Here is a 20,416-nt window from a genome sequence, read left to right on the forward strand (position 1 = left end):
AAAAATTAACATAAGATAAAATAATTTTTTAAGCTTGCATCAAGTAAAATCCACTACATTTGGATGGACAAGGCAACCATAAAATAAAACAATTAAATAATAGATTTATGGGCAATTTAAAAGCCCAATTGGAATTAAGAGCCTTTTCTATTAACACTGGGAGATAAATAATTTTATTTCTATATTTAGTAAGGTTCCTATTACTTAAACCCTAACTTCCAGATGTTGACACATAATCAGGTTATGTAATCACCAAAGACTATTTATAAATAACTCCTCACTGAATCTCCCACTTCCTGATAATCATTTCCAATTATACAAACTCTTACACAGTTTTTTATATTTCTCAAAAATTCAGTCTTAACTGTAGGTTAAACCCTTTTCTTGTATCGCCACTGATACTGCGGCATTTAAGAAATCCATTTGGTCCGAGAGATCTTCCTCAAATTGATTGGAATTCGAACTGGGTGTGCCCCCACTTGTAGAACTCGAAGTTGAAGTTACGGAAAACTCATTCTCCCGCTCCCTCTGGTAGTTTTCATAATTCTCACAGATAAGATCAACAGCAGGCTTATCACACCGAGATTCAACCTCACTCTGTCTGGGAGACTGTTGCAAAACCACAGACTGTAAACCGTGTGCCTGAATAGCCATCAAAATCGCATCATCTTCGACTTGGCCATCATTCTCGCAATCCTCAATAAGACTTGACACATCCAAAGAACGATCGTTAAAGCGTTCCAACATACTGTTCACGGTATTGTCCACATAACTGCGAGCAATCTGTTGGGCTTGCCACAATCTAAAACCCAATTATTTTGCAGGGGAGGGATGTGAAAAAGGTCGAAAGTTAATTACCTTAAATAATAGTCTTGGTTTTTCGGTCTGGCGAGTACTAAAGTAACAGGTATTTCATTTTCGATCACATTTTCAAGTGACGACTTTTCCTCATCATCACTATAGTCTCTATCCAAAATCTCTTCCGTTTTAGAAAGGAACGATTCGAGGCAACAATCGCTGGGGCCCTGCAATTCCCGCATCGTCACACCCGACGGATTCGGTACCTCTTGGTTCCTCGGCGAATGGGCTTCCGTTTTTTTCATGTGGTGCTTGCCCTTCACTTCCCACACGTACCTAGCTTTTTTCAACGGCTTGCCTTCTTCGATAGAATCGGGTTCCCGAGAGTGCCCGCCCCGTTCCATAATTGGCGCGGGATCAAAATCGCCCCCACGAAAACGACCGCCTGTCCTGCCTCTTGTGTTGCCCAGTTTATTGATTAGACATGGGTAAATAACACGAAAATGACCCTAACTTAAACCGCCGTCCAAACACGCCCCGCAGATTTCCTCGGCGTTTATTTAATTTCGGCGGGTTTAATTGGGGGTCGCGCTTACCACCCCTTTTCGACGGGTTATTTACGATAGATAATCAGATGTTTTAAATGTACACACAGACGTATTCGTTTCACGGAACGTATCCGTCTTTTTTTATCGCACGTCTGGTGCAGTTAAGAGAGAGACGGACTGTATTAATCACAGAATCCGGTTGTGTCCAACTGGCGACGGGTAGCAATATTGTTAGATTGTTATCTAATTGGGCCATAAAGAAAGTTGAAGAAGAATAACAAATTAACCTTAAATGTGTATTTTTATTTATGCATAACTGTTTTAAAAAAAGATACGCATAGGCAATAATTGGGCGATTTTCGTTACCGTCCGTGATGAAATCGCTCGTAACACAAGCGCCCGTAGTATGGAAAGTCCTAAAAGGTTTGGTGTGCGTTTATAAACCCGCCCAGACTTCGGTAAAGGCGCTTAGGCTAGTTTTAATAAAAAAACTTGTAGACGGTTTGTTGTTTGTTTAACGACGTGACGAAAACTTACGAACCGCCATTCCAGAATTAAACGAGTTGGAATGCCGGCCGCCGCGCGATTACATAGAAATACAAGGTGATCCCGAGGGGCAGCACAAGGTCGTTGTGAGGCCAAGTTATGCGGACCATCCGTTGGTTGTAGGGCCCCGATACCAAGAACAAGACCTCCCAGTCAGTTGGTCGAACTATTTGGGATTTAACACAAGCGGGGTGTTGAGTAAGACAAAGTTTTTTTGTTTACTTGTTTAATCAATGCCGCGAAATACAAATAAATCAAGGTTTTTGTGATATTCTTTCGATTCCGTCCCGGGTGAGCTTCAATCTGCGTTTCAACTTTCTCTCCAACCTGGGCATGTTCTCACCCCATAAGCTCCGGTGGTTCAAGTGAAGACGCGGCAAGTTCCAACACAGCAAAAATAGCCTAAACATTGTCGAGGGGTAGACTATGAAAATATTCCTTAAAAACGCGCCCATATTTGTCGCAATCTCGCCGCTTTACCTGAGAACACTGCAAATATGTTATGTAGATGGGGTTAGAGGTTACCACACAATGTTAATGTATGTTAATATATTCCTTTTATGCTGTTATTTTGTAGTTTTTGGGATAAAATCCGGCACTCTGAAAGCGAAATATCTGCGCGAGAACAGGTCCACGCGTGCTTACAGAATCAGCGGCGTTTTTGGCCAGGCCACTGATGACTGTTTTAAAACGGGAAAAGTGGTAGAACGATCGACGTGGAGGCACGTAAAAAGGAGTCACATGGATCATTTGCTGAGCTCCATGCAATCATCGCATCAAAAAAAAATGTTTGAGTATGAAAAATTTCCTGTTACCTAAGAAGGTGGCTCTCACATTGCCATTATAGAATATGCGGGGTCGACATGCAGTCCCAAACGGCTTACGAACTGGCCTCTCAGGGCCTCATAAGGCCCGCCAATTCGAAACTGCCAGTGATTTACGGCATGAAATGCGTGGAATTTGGTGGCCCGCAGCTGCCACATTTCGCGATAGGTAAAAGAGTCAAATGGCGGAAGAAATGTTAGTTGCATATGAATTTATTTACAGAAATTCAATGCATCAACGAGTACGAGTCTTACTTGACGGGTTTGGTGCATGAGATTGGCTTGAAGATGCACTCGACCGCTCATTGTACAGGTATCCAGTGCATACGACACAGCCGATTCACCCTAGAAGACGCGCTGCTAATGAAGCACTGGACACTGCAAGCAGTTATCGACAACATTCAAAGAAATAACAAAATTCTGAAGGAATTCGGGGGTGTTTTGAAACAACAAAGCGCGAGTTTGGTGGGCTGACCTATAAAATAAAATTTTATTACTTGAACGGCCTTTTATTTGAGTTTGAATTAATGTTTAATAGAATAAAAGGGCAATTTGCGCAACACCTCTGGTGTGCCTCAAGGTTCCAACCTTGGGCTGGAATACCCATTTCCAAAACCCTATTTATAATATGTATGTTCCCTTCAACAAACTATCGTCAAGTGTTATCCTCTTTCTCCTTTTTTTTAGTTATATGATTAGTAGATTTAAGATTAGTTTTTACATCCCCTGTATAATTTATATTTAATATTTCCTGTAATTGGGTCATATTACCTTTTGAAAATAAAGTGTTAATGTGATAAGTAAAAACACGTAATTCGGAAGTACCGGTCATAATTTAATCAGATGGGGTGCCCTTTGTTCGCAAAATAAATGATGATATTTTTTTAGGGCAATAAAAGTTTTTAAATCTGTCCCATCGAACAATACCGAAAAGTTTAAATATCCAGGGGTTAGATCGCGTTATCAACTAAGAGATTTTTATTTGTTTGGGAAAGGTAAAACCATATTCAAAGTGCTTCGACGCCTTTTATTTGAGTTTAAATTAATTTAAAAAAATACAAGTCTGCATGAATACATGACAATTTCCTAACACAATTAAAAACAATTATGTACAACGTTGTGTGAGACGCTTGAAATGATACAGGCGGGTTAAAAGGTATTCGCTAATACGAGTAAACCGGTCGGTAGTTCAAACGTACCGGCCGACGCCCCGTACGTAAAATACTTTAAGTATGATGCTGGTGGGTCAGTCTCTTTAAAACTAAAAAATATAATTATATGTTATAATTGGGTTCGATTTGTTCCTTGGGAAACGATACGAGTGCGGGGCTAAACGGTACTAAAAAAATGCCGGCCGAAAAATGTTCACTTAACATTTCTTTTTACCCTGTACTAAAACAACGCTAACGTAACATCGCGCGTTACCGGCCGAGAAACTTTTAATTTTTCTAGGAAGGGGCAGAACGGGGTATCACCAATTGCACCGAACCGCCCCTATGTATATATTACAGACTTAGATTTACCTAACTGATTACTACAAATCGCGCGCAGTAACATCAAATTTGTCCAAAAAAAGGATAGGGACGCCTCTCACATTTATCGGCTAGTTTCACAATAAGGTTGTTCGCAGTTTTTCTCGAGGTATTAGGATCTATCCCCGCAGTTTCACTTAAAATTAAAAATAAAAAACAGGTTAACAAGTGGCAGTGACGAAACTGGCAGTTATAAGTGACTCATAACAATAATTAAGAGTTGTAGCCTCCTGGCTACCATAGGGAAAAGTAAACTCGGTCCTGACGGCTGGTGGGCTATACAGTGCAGATTATTATCCCCCGGCTTCCCGGGAATACGCAATTTTCGATCAACCGACGCACAGTGGGACATCAACGGTTGTAAAAACAACGTAAAAAAGTTTGTTCAAGATTTTTAAGATATTTAACGCCATAAAGATTTACCTTACTTATATTTGATTTATTTTTTTATTCAGTTTTAGTTAGGTCAACAAGCCCTGTAAGGACCATAAACTAATATTTGTGCATTTTTTCACTTTTGGAGAAAAAAAAACTATTGTTTTTCAATATAAATCATATTTTAAATCGCTTGCTTTCATTTTTATCAAAATTTGTAAAACTATAAAAGCCTATCCACATGGAAAAGAAAGTGAACGAAACTGAATGAGAAAAAAAAGGAGTCGAATTGGGATCTCAGTGTTTATCGAAAAAAAAGTAGGTGTAACAATCAGACCAATGTTCTTTCACTCTTTCACCGCCCTAAATTTTGAGTTTTAGGGAATAGGGAGCTAAGAACAGAAATGTTTCCTTAAAACGCATGTATAAAAGAATTCTGGAAAAATTGTTATTCACCAGGGTGATATCTATTCCATTTGTCATAAATGATAGAAATGGTAAATTTTAACCTACAATTCTTTTTTGTATGTTGCACTTATTCACCATATTTTTACTACTAAATTAATAGCTAGTCAAAAATCTCAATAAGGGAGAAAATTTATTCAGTCACTTAAACTAACAAAACCTCTTATTCAATAACTTGTGGGAGTACGACTTACGAATAAATAATGCCTTATCAATTGAGAAAATTAACTCCCCGCGATACTCTTTGTACTGTAAAACTAAGTAGTAAAATCACAGTTTCGGATCCCAAGCGCACAGATAAATAAATTAAAATTCATTAGCTCCGCCCACCGTGCGTCGGCGTCACCATCTATATAGTGAAACCTCGAATATCCGCGTCTCGCGTAAAACTCCTCTCCGACCCAACCCCAAACGATCGATAGCCTCGTAGCCGCGGAAAAATCACAGCAACTCAAAACGGAAAAAAACCGGGTCGTCGCGGTCGATTCAAGTCATACCGCCCGGCCCACCCGGCCCCTCCCACTCGATCAGGCACTCGACCTTGCCTTGCGGTCCCACGCGTTTCGCTTTTACCGTGAACCGTTCGCCGGCCGCTATCCGATTCGCCGCGCCGAAATAAATGTTGACGGAGCTTTTCAGATCCTCCATGTCGATCTCGGGTTCCTGTTTCACGGGGCTGGGTTTCGGCGTCGTCGGAGGGTTCGGTATCGCTTTCTCCTTCTCCGTAGGTCTCTCGGGTCTTTGACGTAACCGGCGACTGGTCAACGTGTAGTCGACGCACAATTGTTGTGCGCCAGACGCCGAAGCGCCTCCTTGGGGCCCTTTCCAGTCTTTGACGTCGGGTCGCGCCGGTACCACCGTCGCTGTTTTACTCGCCGTCCGTCCCCCGTAACACGGCTGCAGGTTCCTGCTCCTCCGGAACCGTTTCTTGCGTTTGATCTCGCCGTTGGGACCGATCACGATGTCCTTCTCGCTGAGCTGCCTCTTCATCGGCCTCATTACCGGCTGACCAGGTATCACAGTCTTCAGGGGCAGCGGCAGCGTGATGTCCTTGTTCTTCTTCTTGGTTTTCGACGCCGACTCGTCGCCTCCCATCCTCAACAGTCCGAGGAAAGGGTTGTTCTTGCCCTCGAAGTCTTTCGGCGGTGGTATGATGAGGTCGAGGGTGCTTTTCGACGACGTTTCGTCACTCGAAGTGTCGCACGGCGTGTTCAGCTCCAAGTCCATCAGACTCTGTTTCTTGTTGCCCTGCTAGTGGACAGGCGTTAATAACACTAATATAGATGTACTTAAAATTATATAAATTATATGCACAAATTGAAATGTTACGAAATAAAGCTTTAAAAATCATTACACATTACAAACATGTAATATGGGCCTAGTGTCAAATCTACGTACGGTGGTCATACGAAACATGTTTCGGTTTTCACTACTTCGAAATTCGAAAATATCACCTGAATGATATGTCATTTTTTTACTGTCCATAGTTTATTTTCTTTTTGTTATTCTATCCTAGTTTAAGTTACCATAACGTTATTAATATTTAACAATAATAAATAAATAATTTAGGTTGTCGTAGGCTTTATGTAAATCAAAAAATAACCCTAAAGCCAAATTCTTGTTTTCTAAATGCTGCAGAATGGCAATAGTAAATTGAAATAAGTTGTGGTGGTCGATCTACTCCTCAAATGACAATTGACAGTGACAGTTGTTAATAAATCCTGTAAGTCTAGGTAACATGACCATTTTAGTATTTGCAATATTTAATGGTTCTAGAAATATAGTGTTTTAGTGAATTATTGAAATATAGCTTACATTACATTCACGACTTTAAGTTTTACATTAGCGCTTGGAATTTCATCCTATCCATATTTTTGAGTTTCCGGGATATATTCAAAAGTTTATTGGTTTGTTACTGGATATATTGACTGATTACTATCATTTAAATTGTTCTCATAAATCATATACTCTTGATATTTTTTGTAATTCTGGAATTATTTTTAAAATATGATCATTTGCACCTTTTTGTAAGCACATCAAGTTGCCAATTATTGGTTTTTACTTTCCCATTGATTGCGATGAATGTTTTGCAAGTATAATTTAATTTATTTATTTTTAAGTCCGTTAAATCTACTGGTACACAGAGATGATTTTGTTTTTTTAATAAATGATTTTTTTTTAAATAAATTATATTATGAAGTAATATAAAAGAAACATTCAATTACAATTTTTAACTTTTCATTTATTTTTAAGATATTTGCCATACAAATATTTTTTTACTAATTGTACAAAGTGAGTGTCAAGAACCGCCAAGCGATGAAAAAAAAATACTGACCATGTGAATAATTAAAAATGATTTATTTACCGGCTGGTAAATTAAATTAAGCATGTAAAAATATAAAAATAAAGCAAGTTGAGATCTAAAATACAACTTTAAAAAACCTAAGGTTTCTGTTTTTATTTATTGCCGCCATAAATGGCCACTGTGCGGTAGTTCAAATGTTCAACGCCTTTACCTTCGTCTGGCCGGAGCTTTCCGAAAAATCGTTGCTCAAATCCGACACCGTCGACATGGTGTTGGACGCCGGAGGAGTGGGGGGCGCAGAGACGGACGTGGGCGGTGTCGGTGGCATGCCGTCCGCGCCCGCGGAGGCGGTTCGCTTCGTGCCCGCCTCGCTCGACGGCTCTTTCTTCGTCACTAGACGGCGCGGCCTCTTGAGAATACGGTCCCGCTCGCGATTCGTCATCGCCAGCAGCTTCTTGCGTCGCTGCAGACTCATTTTCTTGAACGGCGCGGTTTTCTTCGCACACCCCGCCCCCAGGTAGTCGTTCTTAGACGGAAACTTGATCGTGTTGAGTATCTGCCGGGCAAGAGAGAAAACGTTCTAGGGAAAGGCTTCCGACTTTTCACGTCGCTATACGCTTTAAAAGTGTTTTCGACCACCTCCAGCGAAATATTCTTTTTTGCGTTCTTACACAAATTTTAACTATGTAAAGTCGAGACGGTATAAAATTTTAATCACGCACGGCAAAGCTATTTATTTTTTTCCACAAAGGTTAGGTTTATGAAGAATCGGACTCAGGTGTTCCTCAAAATTTTCAAAACTGTAATATTTTTCGCACATCGCAACATATGTACGCTAATAATGAAAAAAAGGATCATAAAAATACAAAAATTGGTGGCGCTGTTAACAGCAAACAAACGTGGCCCTCTGGAAGTATTTCGTAATGTTTACTTTTAAACTGCTCACAAAATTAAAGCCAATTACATATCGCAGAAAGCCAAGTATCCATAAATTTTGGGAAGGTGAAAGAATATTGCCGCAGTTCTCGTATTAGGGCTTGGAAATAAAACTTTTAGATCAAATGCTATTACTAGTATAATTCCTATTTAATGTGCCTGAGGTGCCATCAATCAACAGTGCAATTTGTGTTGTATTTGGATTTCAATTTAATATTGCACACTCGAAAGAAAACAAACTTACTTGAAAAGCGTAGGGTGCAAGACAAAAAGCAGTGGGCTAACAAATAATTTATATATTTTGCCGGTGTTATTTATATTTATATAAATAGTTATATATATTTATTGAGTGTTTAATATTAATATTAATATTTTACATATATTTAAAGATTAAATATTTATATATGTATGTATGTCTGAATATATACTTATTCTGCTAATGAAAAGTAGCATCGGAGAGTGAGACAGAAAGGCAACAATTTTTTTTTGTTGGATTTTGACCTTGCTTAGCGAATGCAATGTCAAAAGAAAACTCCAGTTTTCGATATATCTGCAATAGTCACGTACACAATCACGATACAAGAAATAAAGGTAGCTTAAAATCAAATTTATATCGACTATGTAGATGTCAGGAAGGGTCAAGGTCAAAGAAGGTAAAAACTATCTCCTAGCGTTCAACTCACTTGAAGAATTCTACCGCAATAAAACAACAACAAAATTCAATAGTTTTCTTTTGAATTTTTTTTTAATAATGTCAGGTTTTTAAGTATTACTTATGTCTGTCCCTTCCACATTTAACAAATGTTAGTAAACCGTTTTTTTTTAATGTTCTTGATCCATAAAGGTTAAACACTAAAAACAGGTAATTATAATTCATTTTCATTTTGACTCGTGTAAACACAGTTGTGTAGATAACAATAACTTTCAGCCGAGAGAGTTCAAGTTCAACTCCATTTCGATGAGGCCAACAAAGTATTTCATTTCGCCACTCACCACTCGGTCCTCCTTCTCGATTTCGGGACTGGGACAAGGCGAGTCGGTCTCGCTGTGATTCGCGTTCTGCTGATACGCCACGCCCATCATCAGGTTCCTCATGAAGACGTCGGCGACCACGATTTTCCGCGCGGACGCCCTCTCGCCAATCGGCGAAGGCAAAAACTGCAACCGCCTATTGCCGTGCCACAACTCCCTCAACTCCGACTCGGTGACCCGACGATGGGACGGAGGGAGCACCACGCACGGCACTGGCGGCGGCAGGCGTACCCTCAAACCCCATATCGTAGTTCGCTTTTTGATTTCTCGCCCGCACTTAAACCGATTCCGATTGTTGGTCAATACGGACAGGATGTTGTCGCGACGCTCCGCCTTGGTGACGTTCGCCATCTGCAAAAAAAAATGCCACCTCAAAATTCGTGCACGGGCGGACCTAAAACACTCGGACCTTTGGTGGTAGCTGTAAAGCGTGCCAGTTATCACTAATGTAGGGTATCACAACGGTGTCCAGATCGTAATACTTCTTGCAATTGTGCACGGTCAGGTTGAACAACATGAGGTGGACGAGATCGACCCACTTCAGTTCCAGTCTTCGGACGAAATCGCGCCCGTAATTGCATATGGCGCATATGAACACATAAAACCTGTCGCCGCAGTAGAGCGGGTAGAGCAGGGAATCGATGCAGGCCTCGTGGAACCATTGCCTGCAACGGCCGCACTGGAGCATTTGCCGGTACCACTCGCCCTTGCCGCCGCAGTAACAGTACACGCTTTCAGAGTTCACCTGGTGGTACGTGTCCCACGTCAACGAGTTTATCTGGAAAACAATAATGACCGTTATAGAGAGTCCGCTAGCGTGACGTCACAATAAGGTAGGCGTTCCACACGTTTTTCTTTGCCAAAGGAATAGGAGGAGTCCTTCTCCATAGAGCGGGCATACTTCAAGGTCTAGTTTATCCAAGGCATCCCAAAGAGAAATCCATCGTAAAATCTCACATATTGAGGAAGATTTTTTTAAAGAGTTTTTGAAAAAAATATTCTCAAATAACCTAACATAATCAAGAAGGCTTTTTAAGTTTCTGGTCAAAAATGAAATGACAGTAGTTTGTTCCCACATAATGAATGGCGAAATCAAATCTTTGTAAAATATAGACTTAACGCAGCACGTGACGTCAAAATAAGGTAGGCGTTCCGCATGTTTTTCTTTTGCCGAAGGAATAAGAAGAGGCGTTCTCCATGCCCTGAACATACTTCAAGGTTTGCTGAGTTCTCATCCCAAAGAGAAATCCATCGTAAAGTCTCATATATTGAGGATTTTTTAAAGAGTTTTTGAAAAAAATATTGTAACATAATCAAGAAGGTTTTTTAAGTTTCTTTAAGTTTTAAGATCATGAATGGCGGAATCAAATCTTTGAATAATTAAGGTAGGCGTTCCGCATGTTCTTCTTTACCAAAGGAGTAGCAAGAGACCTTCTCTATACCCCAAACGTACTTCAAGGTTTGTTTTACCCAAGGACATGGCATCCCAATGAGATATCTATCATAAAGTCTCATATATTGAGGAAGATTTTTTAAAGTTTTTGAAAAAAATATTCTCAGATATTCTAACATTATCAAGAACGTTAATTACGTTTCCGGCTAAAATTCAAATTATAGTAAATTCAATTAGTTTGTTCCCATGGGAAAAATACATATAATGAATGGCGGAATCAAATCTTTGGTTTGGTTAGGTTACACCTTTTTATTGCATTTCAAAATTTTGGAAAAGTCTACAAAACACCCTACAGGGAGAGTTGATTCATACTCAAGAGTGGGAAATTTTTGGGGGGACAGCCTACTCGAAAGACCCAAAATTAGAGGTGTTTTTTTGGGAGTAACAATATTGGGGAAGCCATTTATGGTATTTTCTTGGTAAAAATCAAAGGATATATAGGAAAGGCCTATTACCTCGTAAGGCAACACCTTCACGGTGGACGTGGGCAGGCTCTCCTGGTTGCTGGAGCATGTGGAGTTGCGGGAATCCCTGCGTCCGGGTTTCGAGTCGGCCTTTTTGAATCTGTGGGGCTCACTGTCAGTGCAACGCTTACAGATCCACCCGGCGTCTTCCTTCTGACCGCTAGCCGGTATCTCGGGCTGATGACATTTCGAATGGTACCCCCTCCCGCACTGATCGCACACCGATATCTCGCGCTCGCTCTTTGGTGAAGACTTTTTACAAATCACGCATAGCAAATCCTCAAGCTCGGTCGTGGTCAGCTTTGTCACGTCCTTGAAGGCCGACCAGTTTTCGGTGTTGTCCCCGAATCTTACCAAGCACTGGTCCCGGATACTGTCGGCCTCCACGATTGTACCGAAATAATATCTAACAAATAAATTGGCCATATAGTAGTACAACATGCATAGTTTGAACCCGAGATTGCCACCAACCTCCCATCTTTTTGTTTCACCAGTACGTCTTCCCCTGGGCAAAAGTCGGACATGTCTCTTTCTGCTTGGGTGGTACTATCCGGTACCACTGTCTCTTCCGACTCGAATTTCAATTTGGCAGAATGAAACGACTGCAGCGTTACCGCCGACATGTTTTAGTGGTTACGCTCAATAAAAATCTAACAGAAAATTGCAAAAATACAATTTGTTGTCGCTAACCTTATGTGTTCTTTTAGGTATTAATATAAGCCTTACAAATGCAAAAAATTAAGGGCCTGAAACGTCTATCACCCGAGCTAATTTGTCCCTTCAGCTTTTAATTAAAAATGCTTAAAAATTTATCAAAACAAATCTGGAAATTAAAGACCTAAACACAGTCTGGCATAGAAAAATTGCCTAATCATAAATACATTACATAATTAAATAAAAACATCAAAGTTATCATGCATCAGGTTTTAATTTAAAACAACAGTAATAAGACTTATAGGAAGATTTTTTTAAGGCGTGTAAACCGACAATAAATCATAACAATCGCGTGGATTACAACCCAAATAAAAACGACCCGGGGTAAAATAAAATTTCGAAGAATAAACAATCCAGTAACTAATCTCCTACTGCTAAACAGAACATTCCAAGATCACACCCGTCCTAAACGACTGTATTTTTATTGCATACTAGAAATAGTGGTCGTTTTAACCATTTACAAACACATCCAAACCCATTTCATTCACAAATTGTAGGTTACTCACGAGCTCCAAAGACCTCGTCTAATTTGTGGGTTCATTGATAGTGAAATTCATCGGCCATTAACAGGGAGCCAGGCGTTCTCTATCCCGCCAAACCTAGCCAGCGTAAAGTCATCGTTTTCACGAAATCCGTTGGCAGGACTCGTTACCCATGACCAAAAACCGTTCGCGACTGCTCCAAATTAACTGCTTCGGCAGTTATTTCCGATAAAACGAGGCTTTAACTATTTATTTGCTGCATTTATTTTGAAAATTAACGACATTACCCAGCCTCGGGTTGTCACTGGCAGATGGCGCCACGTCGAAAGTCGAAGCTCTTCTTTTCGCGCACCGAAATTATATCGAAAAACCTCATAGCCAGTGCATTCTAAATTCCTATGACATTCACATTGGAGTGGTAAACCTTGCTCGGATATTTTGGCGGGTTTCTAATTGATTAGTCTTCTAATAAATTCGTTTGATTCCTTTGCCTGCACCCCTTTTGTGTGGTTGTCTCAATGCGTATGTGGTTTATCGCCGTTTGAAACTATGTCCGAAAGCGAACCCAAATCAGCGCTAAACTTGGACATCGAGCAACAAAAGAGCTTCGTACGGTTTTTTAGGAGCCTTCCTTCGAAGCCGGCTTCCACGGTGCGCCTTTTTAACCGGTCAGATTATTATACGGTTCACGACGATGACGCAGTCCTGGCTACCGAATTCGCACCGAAAATTATTAAATATATGGGTGAAGAACCCAAGCTGAGCTATTTGTGCCTGAGCAGACACCAAATGGAAACCTTCATCCGCGAGCTTCTTCTGGTGAGACAGTACAGAATCGAAGTCTACAATAAGAGCCCGGGCAAGAACAACGACTGGCAGATCGAGTACAAAGGCTCTCCAGGAAACCTTTCCCAGTTCGAGGACATATTGTTCGAAAATAGCAACGTGGACTTCTCAAACTCCGTAATGGCCGTTAAACTATGCAAGGGCAATACGATCGCCGTAGCTAACACGAATTTGACCGACTTGGAGTTTAAAGTGGCCGAGATTGCCGATAACGAGTGCTTCACCGAACTGCAGGCCTTGGTAGCACAGATCGGACCGAAGGAATGCATTATACCGGGCGGCGACTCTCCCGAATTAAACGCTTTAAAAGATATACTGGAGAGAAGCGGAATATTAGTGGCCAAAATCAAACGATCCGACTTTAGTTCCAAGGACGTCATCCAGGACTTGAATCGGTTGCTGTTCTTTCACAACAACCAGCCGAGGGCCGCTGAGACGTGCCCCGAAACTACCTTGGACGAGGCGATGGGTTGCTTGCAGGCCACCATCAAGTTCCTCAACCTGACAGGAAGCGAGACGAATTTTAACCAATACAAAATCGGTAAGCTCGACGTCAACCGTTACACCCGAATGGACTATGCCGCCCTATTCGCCTTAAACATACTGCCCAAGTCGGGTACGCCCAAGGAGGGGGTTTTCATCAGGTCCGTTGCTCCCAAAACCCACAGCGTTGCCGGTATCCTCAATAATTGCGTGACGGCTCAGGGCAAACGCCTCTTGGACCAGTGGATCAAGCAACCACTCAAGGACCTCAACCTGATCAACGAACGGCTCGAGATTGTCGATTGTTTCGTTAAAGATTCCGAAACGAGGGCCGTAATTACCAAAGAGGCGTTGCCGAAGATACCCGACCTCATGATCCTCGCGCGGAAGCTGGCCGGCAAGAAAGCCCGCCTCCAGGACTGCTTCAAACTCTACCAGGCGATCGACAGTCTGCCCGCACTCGCCCGGCATCTGCGCAAGACCGACAACGCGTACGTCAAAGCGGCTTTCGTCGACGTCATAAGCGACGTCGCCGCTGACATGGAACGCTTCCAGAGCATGATCGAGGAACTACTCGACATGGACCTGATCGGCCGAGGCGAGTTTATGATAAAAAGCTCGGTCAACCGGGAAATGAACGAACTGCACGAGTGCAAGAAACACGTCGAGTCGAGGATGCGCCAGGCTTTAAGCGAAACGGCGGACGAACTCGGCCTCGAGGAAGGCAAAACCGTCAAGCTCGAAAGTAACCCGCAGCACGGCCACTTTTTCCGTGTGACGAAAAAGGAGGAACCGGTGTTGCGCAAAAACAAAAATTACCATATCATCGACGCGCTGACGGGCGGCGTCCGTTTCAACAACTCCCGTTTGCGCAAACTCAACGACGAATACGTCGCCCTCAACGAACGCTACGAGGAAGAGCAGAAGGAACTAGTCAGGGCGGTACTAGACATCGCCATAGGCTACACCGACTCCGTGCGGTCGCTGAATTTAATCCTGGCCACCCTGGACGTGCTGACGTCGTTCGCGGTTGCCGCGGTGTCCGCGAAAATTCCGTACGTGAAGCCCGAATTGCGGCCTCCGGGCACTGGCGTCCTGAAGCTGCGCAGAGTGCGCCACCCGTGCCTCGAGCAGCAGGAACACGTCAATTTTATACCCAACGACGTCGAGTTCGACAAGGACGGCAAAATTTTCCACATCATCACGGGTCCAAACATGTGCGGCAAAAGTACCTACATACGATCCGTCGGTGTTTGCGTCCTAATGGCGCAAATCGGTAGTTTCGTGCCGTGCGAGCACGCGGAAATATCACTCGTCGACGCAATATTAGCCAGGGTGGGAGCGGACGATTGCCAACTCAAAGGTTTGTCCACGTTTATGCTCGAGATGATCGAGACGTCGACCATTTTGAAAACGGCCACCGAACACTCGCTCGTAATCATCGACGAATTGGGGCGTGGCACGAGCACTTACGACGGCTGCGGCATCGCTTGGGCCATCGCCGAACACCTGGCGACCGAAGTCAAAAGCTTTTCGCTATTCGCCACCCATTTTCACGCCATAACGAAGCTGGCCGATCGATGCCCGGACGTGGGCAATCTTCACGTCAGCGCCGTTACGTCGGAAGACGCCATCACGCCCCTTTATCAGATATCGGAGGGAGAGTGCGACAAGAGTTACGGTATACACTGCGCCAGGGTGGCCGATTTTCCGCCCGACGTCCTCCGGTGGGCGGAGCAACACTTGAAGAGTCTCGAATATAACGAGGGTTTGAAGTATGTAAATGACGTCGAGGTGTCGGTAAGGAAGGCCGCTATAGAAAAGGGGGAGGAGCTGATACGCGAGTCGCTGACGTCATTGGCGTCAGTCGCGGAAGACTTAGATGATGACGCGTTGTCGAGAAGGGTAGAGGAAATACGAGAGGAGTTGCAGCGTGGCGATAATTTGTACGTCAGGGGTTTGTTGGAATCGAAGTGTTAATATAGAGTTGGTGTTTGTATTTTGCTTAAAGTGTCTTTCATGGTCTATTAAAAAACTAATTAGCTACTGAACAGATGAGAATGCTTGTTGTTCTTTATCGTACATTGTTTTTCTGTTTTGCTCCGACGCCCATGTATGGCTTGACTTAAATTAAAGTAATGTGAAACTTTTGGCAATTTTCAGAGGCTTTTTCCCATATTGTTCATAAGTGATAGCCTTGAACCTTCCGCGCTTCTTGGTTCAAGAAAATATTTTTTCCCAAAATAAAAAAACAATTACATAATTTTTAAAAAATACTTTCTGAAGTTCGCCGAACTTTTACAGGTTTTTAAATATTTTTTGCGCGGAATATCTCGAGAACACTGTATAATATGCGAAAACATTTAATTGATTGATGGTCAGTCATTCGACAGGGAATTCAATTTTCAGATTTCGCCTAATAAATGGCACACCCTGTATCAAATCGAAAAAACCGGGCCGCGTGCTTCTTCCTGTTCTATAACTTTTTTGATCCGATAAACGGTTTTCGCGGAAGAATTATTTTTTTAAATTCGAAAATAAATGATTTTCAAAATTTAAAAAAAAATACTTCCCGACTCCCATTTTGATAGGTTTTATCTTGGTATGTACGCTTCCAAATTTCAAGTAGTTCAAATCTCTGACAGTTACTTTGTTTCATAGGGATGACCGAAAAACTGGGGAAAATTGTCAAAAGTTGGCCGGCGAGGTAAATCACGGTTATTTTCAATTACCCTGCGAGAGCTGTGGAGTGTTACCTGCATCCGTTCAAAATTATTTTTTTTTTATTGCCCATTGATTTCAACAAACCTTTTATTCGATCGTAGATAGTTTCGTAACCGCGACATACGATTTTTCTCCTTGTATCACCTTCCCCACTCAAATACGCAAATTAAACAACCCAATAAAAAAACAAATTTATTTTACAAACATAAAAAAATACATAGCCGATTTATTAATAACGACAAAAAAGAGAGAGTGTAGGGCACCTAAGAGTTCTTTTGCAGTACCGACGTAATGATGGTCTTCACCTCGGTATATTGGTGCAAGCCGTTCTCCCCCATCTCTCGTCCGTGACCGGAGTCCTTGTAGCCTCCAAAGGGGGTGTGCGCCGTCAGCACGTTGTAGCAGTTGACCCACACGGTGCCCGCCTTGATGCCCTGCGACAAGTAATTGATCTTGTCAATGTCCTTTGAGAAGATGGCGGACGCCAGTCCGTAGTTAGTCTTGTTGGCGCGGGCGATGATCTCGTCCAGGTCTTTGAAACGCAAAATCTGCTGAACCGGTCCGAAGATCTCTTCCCTCGCGATTACGTGGTGGTCCTCGACGTCTACGAACACCGTGGGCTGCACGAAGTAGCCCTCGCTGCCGTGACGCTCCCCCCCGTGCACCAGTTTCGCCCCCTGACCGACGCCCTCCTTGATCAGCGAGAGGATCTTGTTCATCTGCTCCTCGTCCACCTGGGGGCCCTGCTCGGTGTCCGGGTGGAATGGGTCGCCCACCTTACGTTTTTTAGCGCGCTCTACCGACCGCTCGATGAACTCGTCGTAGATGGCGTCCTCGACAAAGGTCCTCGAGCCGGCGCAGCACACCTGACCTTGAGAAGCAACAACAACGCCGTTATAGGAGATTTTTTGTAAGTTAAATAATACCTTGGTTGAAATAGACGGCCGAATGGGCGGCCTCGACAGCCTTTTCGATGTCCACATCGGCAAGGATGATGTTGGGACTCTTGCCTCCCAGTTCGAGGGTGACCCGTTTCAGATTGCCCACCCCCGAGTTTTGCTGAATCAATTTACCCACTTCCGTCGAGCCGGTGAACGCCACCTTGTCCACCTATTAATCAATGGGCCAACCACCCAATATAAAATGCGATTCGCATAAAATAGTAAAAAAGAAAATAAAATAAAATAGATAAAGACCCAACTCTAGTATGACAAACATTGGTTTTCCAAAATATTACCACAGTAAGAACACATAAAACAGTAGCAAGGCATCAACATATTGTTATACAACACTATTCAGAACTCAGACAATGGAAAAGTTTCACTAACAGTCTTTTAGTTCTGTCTTAAATATTATTATTGCACTCTGGAAGCAGTCAAGTTGGTCCAAAAAGCGATTTGCTAATGCGGCTGATCTAGTAAGTAAAGAACTCTGCCCATAGTTAGTATGACGGAACTCTACTTGGAGGAGGTGGTTTATTCTGATCTGGCAGAGGGGAACGCGACACCCAATCTTAGATAACAGCTCAGAACCATGATAATTTCAATGCGGTAGATTATAAAAAATGGTGAGTTCCCTAAGCATGAAGGTGTTACCACACACAGGAAGAATAATCCACAGACAGAATATTATGGAAGTACAACGCTTAATAAAGCCCAAAATTTGAAGTGATTTAGACACCAGTGAAGAAACATGGTGTAAGTCAATTTAATTTTGAGTAACACTCCAAGATCCTTTAGAAGAATTTTAAAACCTATCGCGCCGACGTCAGTAAATATTTGTTTAAATATTTGTTTAGGTCTTAGCGATAAGGATAAGACGACTTTCGCAAATAAATAGTTATTACAAAAAAATAACAACAAGATAAGGATTTTATCAAACACATTGAGCGCTCTGGGGAGCTCCCTAAGCACTGCCTCTCAAATACACATTTGCCCCCCTAGGGTATAATTTATTTCCAATACCGAAAAATCCTCGCGATTTCCGAGGCGTTTCCGCCCTCTAGAAGCCATCACAACTCCCCAACCCTCCCAGGAAGCTACTCACATTTGTGTTGGCCACCAAGGCAGCACCAGCGTCTCCAAATCCAGGCACCACGTTTACTACGCCCGGAGGGAACCCCGCCTCCTTGCAAAGCTCCGCCATATATAGGGAGGTCAGAGGCGTTTGCTCCGCAGGCTTCAACACGACCGTGTTGCCCATGGCAAGGGCCGGGGCGATCTTCCACGTCATCATCAGCAAGGGAAAGTTCCAGGGGGTGATCTGGCCGCAGACGCCCACGGGTTCATGTCGAGTGTACGCCATATAGTTCCCATCCAGCGGGATAGTTTTGCCGTGGTATTTATCGGCCCAGCCGGCCATGTACCGCAAGACTTTGATCGAGCCCTGGACATCGATGGGGTGGGATTGGGTGAACGGTTTGCCGTTGTCGAGCGTCTCGAGACTCTGCGAAAACGGCGTTCATAATCGAAAGGAACGTTAATGGTTGCTGGTGGATTTACCGCGACATAAGCGGCGTCTCGTTCTAGCAGATCGGCCAGTTTATAGAGTAACCGGCCCCTTTGGGAGGCATCGGTCGTTCTCCATTTCGAACCGAAGCGGAACGCCTCGTTGGCCGCTTCCACGGCGTGGTCTATGTCCTCTTTGGAGCCGCGTTGCACTTCCGCGATGACTTTGCCATTGGTCGGGTTTATGGTGGGGAACGTGGCCCCAGATCTCGACCGGTGCCATTCGTTATTAATAAAAATCTGTAAAGGAGATTACCAGTTTTTTTCCAGATCGTTTTAAGTTTACCGCTGTCAAATTAGATGTGAAGTTGTCACAAACCGGTAGGGGTCACATTATTTAACCTTGAAATTGCAATGGGTGGTATGTGATTGCGATAACTTAATGCTTAAAAGCAACTGATTGTATGAGATAATATTTTTGGATCACCTAAGGGGCGATAAACTCTGCCCGATAACCCGAAACATGCCTTTGATCGGGATCAACTGAAATATTTCATAAGTGATTCGATTATTCGAATTGCATTGTTACCATGCATTTTTTCCGGCAGATTAGCAAGTCATAGGAAGGAAGAAAAACTAGCATGACACGCAAAAGACATATTCATAGTTAGCAACGTGAATTAATTATAACAAACTGAGAAAAAAACATGTTGATGAATATACAATTTCGATCTCGAAGTCGCATGCATCGTTAATCATTTTTTGCACGTGGTTTATTAAATCGCGAGCTGAAACTCATATTCACAACAAACGGACTGTTTAAAACTCGGTTTGTAACACCGGCGTATCGAAGCAACTCGGCGATAAACAATTATAAATAGAAACATTTGTCCAAGGTCAGCAGTGGCATCAACCAATAGTATTTTTTAACAGATATTACAAGAAAAGAAAACCCCCACAAATTTGGTTATTGCGTACCCCAGAATACAGTACGTTCGGAGACTCGACGGGTTTGGCGGCTGCTTGGGAGTAATTGGCACATTTTTGCAATTTGTTCGCGTTCTTGGCGGCGGTCCGAGCAACTTGCAAAAGCCTCATCTTCAAAGCCGGTTAAAAATATCCGTCAACAAACCACAAACCCGCGCTCTTAAAAACACGAACTAAAAAATAACAAACATCCACAACATTTATATATTGGTCTCGAGCCGGCCGATGACGTATTATTACCGCTGCTTCCATGCTGTAATGATGGGCGTACTATGCAAGGCCGTTCGAACAAGCTGGAAGGAACCGGGAATTTAAAAAGAAGAAGAAAATAATAGCCGTCAAGGGCACGAGCAAAAAAAAATTAATTTAAATGGAGTTATCTAATATGGACTGTCGACTTAATTAACATAATCGTTCGATTGATTGATTTTGTCTTCCGGCAAAATTAATGACAG

At 42.7% G+C, this 20,416-nt stretch overlaps 5 protein-coding genes across 11 annotated transcripts; 2 read left to right on the forward strand and 3 right to left on the reverse strand.

The window, feature by feature from the left end:
• Positions 1 to 14: 14 nt before the first annotated feature.
• On the reverse strand, positions 15 to 1,482 carry LOC132702162 (uncharacterized). Its single transcript, XM_060670629.1, has 2 exons — positions 859 to 1,482; positions 15 to 802 (listed from the first exon to the last, which is right to left on the reverse strand). Exons 1-2 carry the CDS (start codon positions 1,200 to 1,202, stop codon positions 361 to 363), a joined length of 786 nt encoding a protein of 261 aa, XP_060526612.1. The 5' UTR covers positions 1,203 to 1,482; the 3' UTR covers positions 15 to 360.
• A 122-nt stretch (positions 1,483 to 1,604) lies between these two features.
• LOC132702043 (pseudouridylate synthase TRUB2, mitochondrial) lies at positions 1,605 to 3,218 on the forward strand. Of its 2 annotated transcripts, none has more exons than XM_060670448.1 (5): positions 1,605 to 1,847; positions 1,899 to 2,090; positions 2,470 to 2,686; positions 2,740 to 2,885; positions 2,940 to 3,218. In XM_060670448.1, the coding sequence occupies exons 1-5, from the start codon at positions 1,721 to 1,723 to the stop codon at positions 3,188 to 3,190; spliced, it is 933 nt and encodes a 310-aa protein (XP_060526431.1). In that variant the 5' UTR covers positions 1,605 to 1,720; the 3' UTR covers positions 3,191 to 3,218. The 2 variants fall into 2 exon arrangements, with proteins under 2 accessions (XP_060526431.1, XP_060526432.1); XM_060670449.1 differs by having other exon boundaries at positions 1,605 to 1,769.
• Positions 3,219 to 3,736: 518 nt separating this feature from the next.
• Positions 3,737 to 12,753, reverse strand: LOC132701917 (polycomb protein Pcl). 5 transcript variants are annotated; one of them, XM_060670221.1, is made up of 7 exons: positions 12,499 to 12,753; positions 11,750 to 11,928; positions 11,270 to 11,684; positions 9,771 to 10,139; positions 9,323 to 9,712; positions 7,605 to 7,949; positions 3,737 to 6,339 (listed from the first exon to the last, which is right to left on the reverse strand). In XM_060670221.1, the coding sequence occupies exons 2-7, from the start codon at positions 11,899 to 11,901 to the stop codon at positions 5,575 to 5,577; spliced, it is 2,436 nt and encodes an 811-aa protein (XP_060526204.1). In that variant the 5' UTR covers positions 11,902 to 11,928; positions 12,499 to 12,753; the 3' UTR covers positions 3,737 to 5,574. The 5 variants fall into 5 exon arrangements, with proteins under 5 accessions (XP_060526204.1, XP_060526206.1, XP_060526205.1 ...); XM_060670223.1 differs by lacking the exon at positions 12,499 to 12,753 and adding an exon at positions 12,425 to 12,481; XM_060670222.1 differs by lacking the exon at positions 12,499 to 12,753 and adding an exon at positions 12,365 to 12,480.
• A 125-nt stretch (positions 12,754 to 12,878) lies between these two features.
• Positions 12,879 to 15,939, forward strand: LOC132701916 (DNA mismatch repair protein Msh2). Its single transcript, XM_060670218.1, has one exon. It carries the CDS (start codon positions 13,024 to 13,026, stop codon positions 15,781 to 15,783), a length of 2,760 nt encoding a protein of 919 aa, XP_060526201.1. The 5' UTR covers positions 12,879 to 13,023; the 3' UTR covers positions 15,784 to 15,939.
• Positions 15,940 to 16,717: 778 nt separating this feature from the next.
• LOC132701919 (aldehyde dehydrogenase, mitochondrial-like) lies at positions 16,718 to 20,199 on the reverse strand. 2 transcript variants are annotated; one of them, XM_060670227.1, is made up of 5 exons: positions 19,953 to 20,199; positions 19,029 to 19,274; positions 18,574 to 18,972; positions 17,454 to 17,637; positions 16,718 to 17,398 (listed from the first exon to the last, which is right to left on the reverse strand). In XM_060670227.1, exons 1-5 carry the CDS (start codon positions 20,070 to 20,072, stop codon positions 16,791 to 16,793), a joined length of 1,557 nt encoding a protein of 518 aa, XP_060526210.1. In that variant the 5' UTR covers positions 20,073 to 20,199; the 3' UTR covers positions 16,718 to 16,790. The 2 variants fall into 2 exon arrangements, with proteins under 2 accessions (XP_060526210.1, XP_060526211.1); XM_060670228.1 differs by lacking the exon at positions 19,953 to 20,199 and adding an exon at positions 19,698 to 19,827.
• Positions 20,200 to 20,416: the final 217 nt, after the last annotated feature.

The sequence above is a fragment of the Cylas formicarius genome, unplaced genomic scaffold (assembly GCF_029955315.1).
Source record: "Cylas formicarius isolate icCylForm1 unplaced genomic scaffold, icCylForm1.1 PGA_scaffold_5__7_contigs__length_24384050, whole genome shotgun sequence".
Classification (NCBI taxonomy): domain Eukaryota; kingdom Metazoa; phylum Arthropoda; class Insecta; order Coleoptera; family Brentidae; genus Cylas; species Cylas formicarius.